Below are 13,268 nucleotides of genomic sequence, written 5' to 3'. Positions count from 1 at the left end.
TGTAATTAATTGGCAATCCCACGAACATTGGTAGGACTGGCTGTGCACACACAAGACAGGTGCCAGTTATGTGATGAGGGAGACTAATGCTTCAGGACATATCAGATACACAACATGGGTTTTTTATAGCTGCTGTACTTGAATTGCGTAGGTGTGAGGACTTCTGAACACCCAAGATCTTATGCTATAATATTTCAAGAATCTCAGTAGGTCATTGTCATTGCCCAATGTAACAACATGGTAAATTATAGATTAAAGTGTCAGATCCACCACCAAATCATTAGAAGTGATAGTTGCCTCATGAATAACAATTGTTTTCTCTGGATCTGAGGGCAGAGAAGGGAAAGAAGGTAGCTGTAAGCTATAGTTTCTGACCAAAAATTAAAGCATGCCGTTAAGGACCTTGTCCAAATGCCTCTTGAACAGTGACAGACTTGGGGTATTGACCACCTCCCTAGGAAGCCTGGTTTTGTGTTTCACTACCCTCTCAGTAATGAAATGCTTTCTAATGTTCAGTCTGAACCTCCCCTGGCACAGCTTTGAGCCATTGCCACATGTTCTGTCACTGGATGCCTGGGAGAAGAATCACCACCTCCTTCTCCACTTCCTCTCCTCAGGAAGCTGTGGAGACCAATGAGGTCACCCCTCAGCCTCCTTTTCTCCAAACAAGACAAGCCCAAAGCCACACCTCATAGGTCATTCCTTCTAGCCCTTTCACCAACTTTGTAGCCCTTCTCTGGAAACATTCAAGGACCTTCACATTCTTCTTAAACTGTGAGGCCCAGAACTGCACACAGTGCTTCAGGTGAGGCTGCACCAATGCTTAACACAGCAGGATAATCACCTCTTTTGAGCAGCTGATGAGGCTGTGTTTGATGGACCCCAGGAAGGGATTTGCCTGCTTGGCTTCCAGAACACACTGTCAGTTCCTATTGAGCCTGCTGCTGACCAGCACCTCCAGATCCCTTTCTGCAGGGTTGCTCTCCAGCCACTCCTACCCCAGTTTATACTTTTGCCTAGCATTAATCTGTCCCAGGTGCACAGGATCCCTCTGCAGGGCCTCTTGGCTCTCAAGAGTCAGCAGCACCTCCCAGTTTGGTATCATCAGCAAACAGTAATGGTGCATTCAACTCCTGCCTGCAGGTTGTTGATAAATGTACTGAGCAGAACTGTCCCTAAAATTGAGCCCTGAGGAACACCACTGGTGACTGGTCATGACCCAGATGTGGCCCCATTCTCTACAACCCTTTGAGCTTTGCCCTTCAGCTGATTCTTCACCCAGCACACCCTGGAGCCACTCATCCCACATCTAGAGAAGTCGTCCTGAAGGATGCTGTGAGGGACAGTACCAAAGGCCTTAGTAAAATCCAGAAAAACTGCATCCACCAACTTTCCTTCATCCACTGGATGAGTGACCTTATCATAGAAGGATATTAAATTAGTTAAACAGGGCATTCCCTTTGTGAACCTGTGCTGACTGCAGTTAACTACAGTGTAGTTACCTGGTCCACACTCTATAGGAGGTCACTGTTTCTACTAATATAAGTAAAGGAATAGAACAAAAATCCTTTTTCAAAGCAATACTTTCTGTATCTGAAATCTAATAGTGCTATCTTCGATTAAAAATAACTAATTATGTTATCATCCCAATTGGAGTTTTTATGCTAGTGTCGTTGGCAAGAAAGTGCAGAACTGACCAGCACAAGAGAAGCTGCCAATTCCTGGTTATAAACAGGAGTCATTGAGGGACTTGGCATACTTGCTGATGCCAGTGCTTGTAGATAGAGCAGCTGGCAAGATTACACTTAATTTTTCGCCCAGAAGTAATAAATCTGTGTGGATGTTGTGTGTATGATTTACTGCTGAAAGGGCCCAGGAGTTCATAATTTGTGAGTTTGAACAGAAGAACTGCAAAATTAATCTTTACCATAGCAACGCCTGTTCTTTGACTTAGCTTTTAATAAATTACATGTGGATAATATATACCACAATCTTTGATTACTTTGAGATAATAGCAGCCAGGTGTAAAGCTAGTTTTTGGTAGTGGGAAAACTAACAATGCAAGAAGAGAAGCTGTGTGAGTCACCTTGAGTTCTTTTAAATTAATACCTTCTGGTTAGTGTTCTACAAGAAAAAGAATGAAAAATGAGAGGGGAAACAGTTTCAAATGTATTCTGATGTAAGAGTTAAGAGAGGCTATTTTCAAAGCAAGTGATAACTGAACAGAACTGGGTCACTTCGGCATCTCAGCATCTCCTGACAAGCATATATCTTGTCTTATGGAAATGAGACCTAGGTTCTCAGTTCTTGTAAATCAGGCTTTAGATTTTAAATCCTCTGGTCTTCTGACAGCATTTAAAATACCTATTCTTATCTGTAGGATCAAGTGATAACTAGAAGTCAATAATTTTTAAACCTTCATACAAGTTATGATAAAATTTGAAATCAAATAGGTACTCATATAAAAAATAATATAAAAGATAATTCATATAGAAGAGAATAAATTGTTCCATCTTAAAAGATTTATTATGTTAAAGAAGGAAAGAAAAACATTTTTAAGAAGCATTATTTAATTTTAGCATACCCTCTCATTTTCTTCTTTATGCACTTAATTAAGCTTGTGGCCATAGGTCAGAGAAAAAGATAAGTGTATAATTGTTTGCTCTTTTAATGTAAATTTTGTTATTAAAAAATAGGAAAACACATGCTTTTTAAGAATTATTATAATTTCGTGACTAAATATATTCTGCTTCCTAGATTTGTTCTCCTTTGAAACTCTCTACACACTGAGCAAGAAGGATGAAAATGGCCAAGGCAATATGACCCAGAATCAATGTCTTGTGGTTCTTTTTTAAACTAAAAATATCTGTACACAGAGCCTCATGCGTGTTCTTCCTCAGCTGTCATTCTGAAGACAGTTCCCCATTGTTATCGGTCGTAGTTTCCTTGTGTGCTGGTTCTCTGCAAGGAGTTTTCGCAACAGGCATAGAGATCATTCTTGGAAAAAGGAGGGATCTGGAGAAAATATTTACCATTTGCACAATCCTTCATTTTGATGAAAGTTCTTTGAGCTGGCAAAAATAATTTTCTTATTTTTGGGGTACTAATGCATAGAAACAGAAATGCTGCATCTAAAACCACCATAGCATTTCTTAGCCAACTTTCATGAGAAGAAATTCCACCTGTCAAGGGACTAGCAAGAGTCAACTTGAATTTCCCCTTTAGAACAAACCCTATGAAGATTGCTGGTTGGCAATTTTTTAAGTATCACTGGCTTTCAAGAACCGTGAAAAGACAAAGACAGTCTTTTGGTGTAATTTGAACTACTATCTGTAGTCTTGTCAAGGATTTGCTGCCCAAAAGCCTGAGTCTGCTTTCTTGGGGGCCTAAGAAGGAAACCACACAGCAGATTTCCTCAGGTCACACAGCCTTGGGCATAAAGGATCCCTCCCTCCAGTCCATCCATCTAGCAGATGTACATGATAACGTGAATAACACAGACTCTTGAAAAAACTTGCTGCTTGGTTAATCCATACCCTACATATATATATATATATACACACATATATATATATACACACACACACACACACACATATATATACACATATATACATATATATATATACACACACATATATACATATATACATATATATATATACACATATATATATACATATATAACCATAGAGTGTGAAGAGTTGGAAGGGATCTTAAAGATCACATGTGTATATACATTCCTTTGAGCTAATCCACTTCAAGCAGGACACTTTCTCTGGTCAATGGCATGTGAAGCGGTGTGGCTACTACCATTTCACTCTAACTTCATCTTGTCAATAGGAGCACTAGATGCTCATTTCTAGCTTGGCTTATCTGGGACAAGGCTTGAACTCTCACCTGCTGATGGATGGCAAGAAATCTAAATGTTTTGCCACTGTACATCTGCAAACTCTTTTCTAAGGTTTGCAGTGAAAAGTCTACTGCTGGTAAATCAGGATTTTTCGGAAAAAGTGGGATTTCCACTTCATTCATACTTGCACTGGTCTTGAAACTGTACAGTCAAAGACACCCTGCTAATGACTTCAACAGGTATTGAATTAAACCTTCACTTTCCCATTTGGCACAAGCGTCCACTCAGCAGAAAGACCCAAAGAAAAAAAAAGATAAGGTTCTTTTGCAGAATCAAGAAACTTGGGCAGTGTTCCAGTAAATTTCCAAACCATATGGTTTTTGTCCATGTGTAGATTTCCTTACATGGAGCAAATTCACATGCCCAAACAGTCAGTTTTTCTTAATTATGAAAGTAAGTGTTCATAAGATTTAGGAAATTGCTTGATCAGAGTTAATAATAAGGAGGAGTTTACTGCTGTGTATATTTTTGTTGTGAAAGTTTGCTTTTGCTAGAGCCAGTTGATACACAGCATGAGTACAATGACAGAATCAGGCTTAGAGTAGTAACTGTTGATTGCCAGCTTTATGATGTTCACATATTCCATTCCATTTCTGTCAGTCAATTCAGCTATTTTTATTTATGTTTAGCTCTCATAGAGTATAGCTGTAATAGAAACATCTTTTTCAGTGGATATGAGTTTAGGGCAATGCTAGATTTGGTTTCTCTAGGGAATAAGGTAGTTATGAGGCATTGCTCAAACATATTATTGAAATATATGTCTGGCTAGTAAGAACATAATTGTTGTGGTTGGAATTTTTTCTCAGTGAATATTAAATTGACTATAAAAAGACTCTGTTTTTGTCCAGAACTGAATCTGTCCCAAAAATGAACTTTTAGGAGATTTTAATTCCAGATTCAGGAATCTTCTGGAGAAACTTATTTGTATCTTTCTTTCATTTAATATTGCAAGAATGGTAAGACAAACTGAAGTAAAAAAGTCGTACCTCACTATTCCACTTAACCTTTCCAAGGGTGTTGTACAGATTTGGTCTGCTTGGAGTATGAGTTATTATGCAAATTTCTCCAGCATACAAGTATGTATGTTAGAGAAGACACATTGCCTCTCATTCTGCCTACCAGTGTCTTGGCTAGGTATTTAGCTTCAGACAATTCTAGGTGCTTCAGAAATGGGATACCAGAAAGGATAGATCTCCTGCAAACAGAATTTCCCAAAGCTATTGGATGGTCTTGGCCGGATGTTGTGTAGCACCCATAACGGAAGCTGCACCATTTCATAGAATTGCTTTTTGAGTCTGAAAATAGACAAAAACAATGTTCTAAAATGGAAACTTGCCCACTTGGATTAATTGTTTATAGATAGTGTAACAAAGTATTTCTACCGGAAGTCAAATGAATGTTGAACAGTGAGTAGGGAGTTCAAATACAACCATGGAAATTTGGAATTAGACTGAATTTTCCTATTTTTTGAATGGATGTGCTTAAATCCAAAACTGTTGTTATCTTCTTATACTATTAAGGCTTTAGCATGTCATTTTATTTATAGTAAGTAATATTTGGTTTTATTTTGGAAAAGTTCACATTAGACTAAATATGTGGGAGGAGGAGGAAATTTTCCATTGCAGTGAGGGAAAAACAAATTCTCAAAATCTGTTTCATTGCAGAAATCTGTTTTCAGTACAGCTTCCAAATCTACAAATATCTTTTTCTACAACTTGCATTATTATGCTAAACTTGGATTCCAAGAGACATTTAATGTAATAAAAAATGACACTGTAATTTAAAAAATGGCATAGAGAATTATCAGGATACACATTAGGTAAATTAAAAGCTAGCTCAATGAAGAATCAAAATCTAGAGTTTCTAATGGGAAGATGTATATGAATGGGGCTCATTAGGGTCTGATAGGTCTGAATAATTGTTGGGAAGGATAACCTGAAGTTATTAAATTATATGACTCCCCTGGTATAATGGCCAAATTCCAGTAAAATGCACTTTATTATAACCAGATGAAGTATATTTGAAGCAAATGAAATATATCTGGCACCAGAGAAACATATCTGTCTCTGCTGCAGAATAATGAGGCTTTGTCCTGGAAAGCAGTGACCTGATAGATTTAGGATGACCATACAAGATCATCTCAGTGTGAGCTCTTAGCATAATACTGTCACAAAGAAGGGTAGACCATTTCTTGAATGCTTAAAAAGTTAAGTAGCAAAGTAATTATTCCACATTATATCAGTAAAAACTCTGGTTTTGGTGTCTTGCCATTAAGACAGATTGGAATTACTTGAGGGGACTCCAGAGGATGATTAAAAATGACCCAGACTTTGCAAAACCCTGTTAGGAGTTTGCCTCACGTGAAGGCATTCAGCCAGGAACCTCGAAGATGACTTGATATCTGTAGGTAGGCATTTCAATAAGAAAGATTCAACTCATCAAACTGTGATGAAGGAAGTTAAATCCTCTGTCATAGCAACCAGAAGCCTTAAGCGCTATAAGCAAAAGTTAAGGGAGACAGTGAACTTGAATCTATTAACACAAAGTGGTGGGGCTTTCCAAATGACGAATTATAGATAATCCCATGGTATATTCTGTGGGCTCTGAACAGGTGTGTGTGGGTTCTGTAAAGGTGTGGGCCATTGACTTAAGAGTTGGACCCAATGATCCTTGTGGGTCCTTTCCAATTCAGAATAGTCTGTGATTCTGTTTGTGAAGTCAAGCTAGATGATGACATTTCTGTGATTTCTATTCTAAGGTTTATTTTAGTGATTTTACACAGCAAAACTCCCCCTCCAGTTGTTTATATAGTCCTAACTTATTCCCTGGGATATAAAAATCAATTACTTGGGAAGGCAGGATGCCTCTGGGTAAAGTAATGGCAGTCCTTATTGATCCAAAAATAGACACCTGGAAAATATGAAAATTCGAATTAATAATGACCATAATAAAGATACTGGTGAAACTTTTCTGTGCTCTAGATAGTTGTAGAAGTCAGTAGATTTCAGAGCACAAAATATGTTTGTGCTACTTTTATCTGTGTGAATGACAGTTGCAACTGGAGTTCTAAGGTGTTTTGAAATTCCGCAGAGTTGTATGTCTTCTATAAATCACTGGGAAGAAGTTCAACTGATACTCATCCTTGCTCATCACTAAAAAACTGTAGGAAGCTGTATTAGATTTTTTTTTTCAAAAAACCCCCAACATATATATATATTCATTTACATACATCACAATAAAAATACACCACTAGCAGTATATTGAAACAACAGGCTCTATATATTTATACAAGAACTTTGATTTGAATCACAAATTATAGTGTATGTGTTGAAAGACAGGTTGTTTAATATTGTGCTGTTAAAAGATCAGTCTAAAGGACATAATAAAAAATAATAAACTTGTAGGAAAGTAAAGCTCTTCTCTAATACTAAAGAATTTCAGAGAATAAATAAACTAAAACTTTTACTGACTAATCACTGACAACCAGTTAACCAGTTCACCATTATATAAAGAAAAGTAAATTTTTATTGAGAATGCAGCCTAATTTACTGCATCTTGACGAAGGAGCTTTAATTAAACACTTGACTTGGTTTTGATTATATCAGATTGATCCTTTTAGACTGCTCTTCCAAAACATTTATTGAGTAAAGGTAACTTACATGCAGGTCTTTGTGAATTCGGGCAGGGATCTAAGTAAAAAGAATATTCTTACTCAGATAATTCCATCATGTGTTGTTGTTCAGTGCTGTGGTTGCCCAATATTTGTGCTGCCTAAATCAGGAATCGCTATGGAGACTATCAGAGTCTGGCAGAGGCAAGCTGAAACTGCTTCAGGTGACCTTTCAACCAAAAAATTTTCACAAAACCATACCCTAGGGTTTTAGTAAAGACAAGTGACTATAACTTTATGAAAATTGTGAGGTGCAAAGTCATCCAGTGCACTTGCATCTGGCCTTAGAGGGGCATAGCTATGAGCTGTTTGGCAACTGGACTGCTGTCCAGTCTTTACAGCTGGGAGGAATTGGCTATTTCATGTGTCCTTCAGAGTATAGATCCATGGAAAAACTTTGGCATCAAATCACACTGATAGACTCATTCTTTTATACATTTCTCGATTCCTTTATTTGCCATGGTGGCTGTGTGCTTTCACTGCAGACCAAGAACATCATTCTGCAAACCTGTGTGTGCTTTTAGCTCCATTTAATTTTTCCAGTGCTTTTCAAGAGCTGTCAAGCCCAGTCATCTTTCACCAGTGCCTTATGTAGTCATTTACAATAGTGAAGGAGAAGCGTTGAAGTAGCCTTGAAGTACTACCAAAGCACATTGGTCCTGTTCTAAACCTACCTTTCATTCAATTTATTTGAATGCAAATAACTCCATGAAGTGCAAGACCCAGGGAACAGCAAGCAGGGAGTACATGCTTTTGCATCAAATAAGGGCTTGAAAGGCTTTTGGCTCCATTAACTCTCTGATGCAGCAAAAGGGCCAGATTGTGGCAGAAACCAAAAAAATATGGAATTCTTGACTATAACTCCAGGGTGTAAAAATGACCAGGAGGTGAAACATCTAGGAAAGAAATATTTTCTTGACTTTCCACATTATTCTCCAAGCTCCTTATTATCCTATTGATGTAAATAAGTTTTACAAGGCCAAGATTTATTCTAAGTCAAAACTGTAACAATTTCTCTTTGTCACGAGAGGAGATTTCAAATTGAAGTAAGAAAAGCTCTGTAATGGAAAAAGTTAAGATTTTGTGAATAATTACAGTGATTGTTCTTGACCCTGTCAGGGAGACAAATCCATGAATTTGGAGAATGGAGTAGAGGGAGAAGAGAAGAGGGCTGATTCTTCATATGTGATTTCTATTCGTTTTGTTTAAATTTTGTTTGGCAATGCATTGTGTCAGTGTGAGGGTTATAGCAGGATCTGGGCAAAGCTTATTTTCTCTGTGTCTTATTTCTCTGATCGCTGAAGCAGAATGATAAAATGTGATAACTGACAGGAAAGCTATGAAAAATCACCAGTTAATGTTCCTAAAATGTGGTGTGAGTCTGGTCCCCAGTTCTTATATCTATCTGTATTTCTTCCTGGTGTGATTTCAGTACATTTTAAATGGTTGTAGATTTTCAGTTGTCTTCCCCAAGTCAGTCAGTGGTGGCTTCCAGCTCATATTAGCTGCTTTTAAAATTATTGTCATTGCCTTTTACATTGGAGAAATCAGCACGTCAGGGTATGACTCGTCTCACCTTCAGCTGTGTAAGACTGAGCGAGTCTAGGCCAAGCAATTTGTTCCCTGAAGTAAGGAGAGAAAAAAAGACACCTCAGAGGACAGCTAAAGATCTGTCTTACTGGGGAACTGAAATTGGTGGACTGAATCCCATCACCTCTTCAGGTGCCCTTCAACTCTTGTATTTGCCCTTTGGTGTTTTTTTCTGTCTCATCACAGCTGTGACTTGATTTGATCTTGCTAATATATTTTCTCATCAGTCAAGAATTCTGTAATGGATATGGGGTAGTGTGAAATATGTTTTCTGCCTGGCATTCCATTTCCTTCTACAGATTGGAAGGCTGGTCCCTAGATTTTCTGTGGGCAGCAGTCACAAGAAGAGTCTGCAAATTAAACAGGCTTACATGTCTTCTTTACCCCACCATAAGACAACTTTGTTGCTTAAAGATCAAACTGTGGCAGAGCTTAAATATCTGCTAAATGAAGCACCTCCAGGGAAAACAGTTGTTAAACACTTGGTAGGAATGACAAAAACTCCTCTATATACAGTTAATAAAGGATAAGCACTGTTGCTAAGATTTCCTTGGCTTTATTTCTTGTTGGTTTGTTGTTGTTGTTGCAGAGGTTTTCATGGTATGTACACTCACTTTGTTGAATGTCAGTACCGTATCACATATGAAGTCCAGGCTTATCATCTGACCAACTGAAATTTATTCCAATTGTATTTAATTAATTAGCTGGAAATAATGGGAATAGTTTGTTCCTGCCAAGTTTCTTTAATCTCCCAAAGAGGACTTGCATATTTATATGTTCAAAAGGATTGAATAACTGTGAAGCTGCTGTGCCTGATTTCCTTCAGTGTTTAAAAATCACAAGATGAAGGCTTCTAAGGTAACATACAGACCTTTATGGATTCAATTGTGTAATTAAATGTGGTTGTGGTGTTTATTTCTGGTTTATAACCCTGATTCTCTGAGTCTGCATAATTGATCCAGTTACAGCATTATATCTTTTACAAACACTGGAGGGGGCAGGTTGTGTTAACAGTCAGCAACATTTGCAAAACAATCCATTTCACTGTGCATTTGTAAATATTACTAAAAGCTAAATTTCCATTTTGCTTTGGGGAAGGCTTTCAACCACAACCCAACCAGAAATTAAAACATTGCTATTTCAGCCTATCTGATTCATCACAGTTTCATATTATGTTCAATGCTTTTTGAAATACAAGTTATTTTTGCAATCTATTACCAGTATTGAAAAAGAAGCAGCAGAAAAAAGCCCTCCAAAACACTGAATACTTGGAACAAATAATATAAATAAAGAAGCTGTTATTTGCTTCTGAATATGTTAGATATAAAAAACTGATCAACATACTGACCCACGTTACTTATTTAACTATCAATTCAGCATAATGGGAAACTTACAAAATGCAAACACAAGGATGGATTAATATTCCCTTTTATCCTATTTTTGTGTACTTTATATTTTAGCCCTAATTTCTCTATTTTTCTGTTTGATTTCACAGGTTTGTGAAATCAGAGGGGTTATTGAAGAACAGCTTAATTAAAACAAAATTATGGTGATCAAAACTATATCTGAAAATTTGCTTTAGTTTATACATAATAATTTCAATTAAACTTAATTTTCTAGTATCAACAGTACATGAGTAGAACTGCTGTGATATGTGGATGCTATAATGCACTGAATCAGAGTATTTACTGTGATACAGTGGCCTTAGGAAAGAAGGGTAAACTGTCACCTTTCAGTATAAAGTTACTATAATGTTTTCTTTAGTTTATACCCCTGTTATTTTTGATTGATATTTGACAAACTAAACTCTACCTGACCAAAATAAACTTTGCCTAAAAATTTTATGTATTTTAACTTGTCTAAGGTTTTCTACTCCTTATATTTTTGTAATTGCTCTTTTTTAGATGAATAAACATTAAAGTATTTTCCTGCATCTGCCAATGTGTATGTCCCATTCAGGTCTCACAGAGAACTAGTTGTTCACTCATGGTCACCTGCAGAGAGAGGTCAGAAGGGGAATTGAGTGAATGGGGGTGTGTGTGTGTGGGTAGCAGAAGCAGGTGCTGCCTGTGCCACATAGCTTTGTGTTGAATTTATTCACTTTGATCTTTAAAACAAATAAAGAATCTGTTAATTAACAAAAAGAGAACATAATAGGGAATAGCATATGCATGCAAAAATAAAGCTCCTAAAGAAATTTAATATTATGATAAAGTGTTAGCTACCCATATGGATTACTGAAACAAATTTGCTGTTTAAAATATGCTGACTAGTGTGTGCTGTGTGCTTGGAACTTTGGAAGATGCTTTTGCACAGACATCAAATGAAGGGATGTGGCAGTTGCATTTACTGATTTCATTGCCTATTAATTCTGTCAAGTGTGTTCTCAATTTCCTTTGTCTTCAATTATGTATGCTTGGTTCCTGTATCCTAGACAGAATGATATAATGAAATTGCTTACAACTATTAAAAAATACAGTATTACAAGGCATCAGTTTGTTGAAGAAATAAAAATGAATTGTCTGTCATGAGTGTTTCAGTGTGAACTTTTTTGCTGTCTCACAAACATACACAGAAGGTGTATGGTCTGTGTTAGTCACGAGCAAGTAAAATGGAAGGTAACATTGTGATGAACTTGCTATATGTGTCATCATAGTGTAGAGTTCCTATATATAAAATGTTTAGCATACTGAAACCTCAATGGGAATAATCTTTTTAATTTCATTTCAGAAATGGACTTCATTAATTTGTCATCAGTAAAGAAATTCTGTTATGCTGTGTGCATTTGTAATATACTTGAAGATTCATTTGCATATAGTAGGGCATATTATCATTGATATGCAGTGTTTAGTCAGTTGTGCTCAGAAAAGCATTCTTGTGAAACTAATATCTCCTTTTCATGGGTTTTATTCTTCCTTAGTGGCCTGCATTTCATATTTTACCTTGACAGTACCAAAAAATGTAAAATAGATTTGCCCTTTTTTCCTTTTTTTCAGTTGCTTCACTGAACATCTGTTAAGTTCCACTCTTTCTGCTTCATGTCCTTACTGGTTGAAATTATGACCATATTTAATCCCTGGGAAAAAAATCTCATTGACTTCAGAAGAACCAAGATTGCTCACAACAAGTAGAGAAAAAATTAGAATTTCGCAGCCTCTTCGTTCTAGAAGTTCTTGCATTTATAAGGACTTGAAGACAGTTTTGGCTCAGTAGTGCAGAGATATTTGTTCAGGGGCCTGTCTGGTTTTATGTTTTGATTACATGTGAAGAAATATATTTTATTGAAGAAGGCAGAATACCAATCCTGCTTCTGGTCTACAGAGAAAAAAACCTTTTCTGTTAAAGATAGGGTGGGTACCATCAACACTCATTACAGTGATTAGAGAATTTAGCAAATGCTAATGATATACAAGTATCTCAGACTGTGGTGGGATGGTTTGACTCTCCAGCGGTCACAGTTGTAAAAGCTGTGAAGACGAGCTCCTGAGATCTGGCTGTTCCTGGGATTGGCCAAAACAATGGTATTTTTCTGGGACACTTTCAAAGCTGAAGGGTAGAGGATAAAACCATGGAAAACATGGCTTTATTTTTGCATGAAAGCATACAGAAAATCCCATTTGATATTTTTTGTTTCAGTTCTCATAATTTTGACATGATCTCATGATTTTTTTAACACTCATGGTTGGCACTATTCCCTCTAAACTGTATGGCAAACAATTTTGGCTGATTCTAGCACTCAGTCCAGCAGCCAATACTGGCACAGTAGAGAGGCAGCCACCTAGTACACTGACTGCAAACAAGCTGGCAATGAAACATAACAAGGAGAGCTCCAAGGAGAAGCTGAGATGCACTTAATAGGCAACAAGCAGCTGTGCTTAGGGGGTTGGGGAGCATAAACAGCAGCTGGGAAGGCCATGCAGAAGGCATGTGTGGTAAACTTGTTTTCACCTCTGAGCTGCAGGAAGCCTTACTCATTTTCTGTTTGACCTTTTTGGCTTCAGGAAGCAGTTTCCATTTGTCAATCGCTTATGGAATAAACTCTGCCTCCGTGGTACCTAATTGAATTGAGAGCCAGCTGTGGATGTTCTTGTTGAT

General features: G+C 37.1%; 1 protein-coding gene across 3 annotated transcripts in view; it reads left to right on the top strand.

The window, feature by feature from the left end:
• The window catches only part of C4H8orf34 (chromosome 4 C8orf34 homolog), a 157,345-nt gene extending 153,756 nt beyond the window's left edge, over positions 1-3,589 (top strand). For all 3 annotated transcript variants that reach the window (XM_071554389.1, XM_071554391.1, XM_071554390.1), the window contains exon 14: positions 2,758-3,589. In XM_071554389.1, the coding sequence (XP_071410490.1) occupies positions 2,758-2,855 (98 nt within the window). In that variant the 3' untranslated portion in view covers positions 2,856-3,589. The remainder of the gene's footprint in view (positions 1-2,757) is intronic.
• Positions 3,590-13,268: the final 9,679 nt, after the last annotated feature.

This window comes from Pithys albifrons, chromosome 4 (assembly GCF_047495875.1).
Source record: "Pithys albifrons albifrons isolate INPA30051 chromosome 4, PitAlb_v1, whole genome shotgun sequence".
Lineage (NCBI taxonomy): Eukaryota > Metazoa > Chordata > Aves > Passeriformes > Thamnophilidae > Pithys > Pithys albifrons.
The sequence above is the reverse complement of the archived record's forward strand: the minus strand, read 5'-3'. Positions and strand labels throughout refer to the sequence as shown.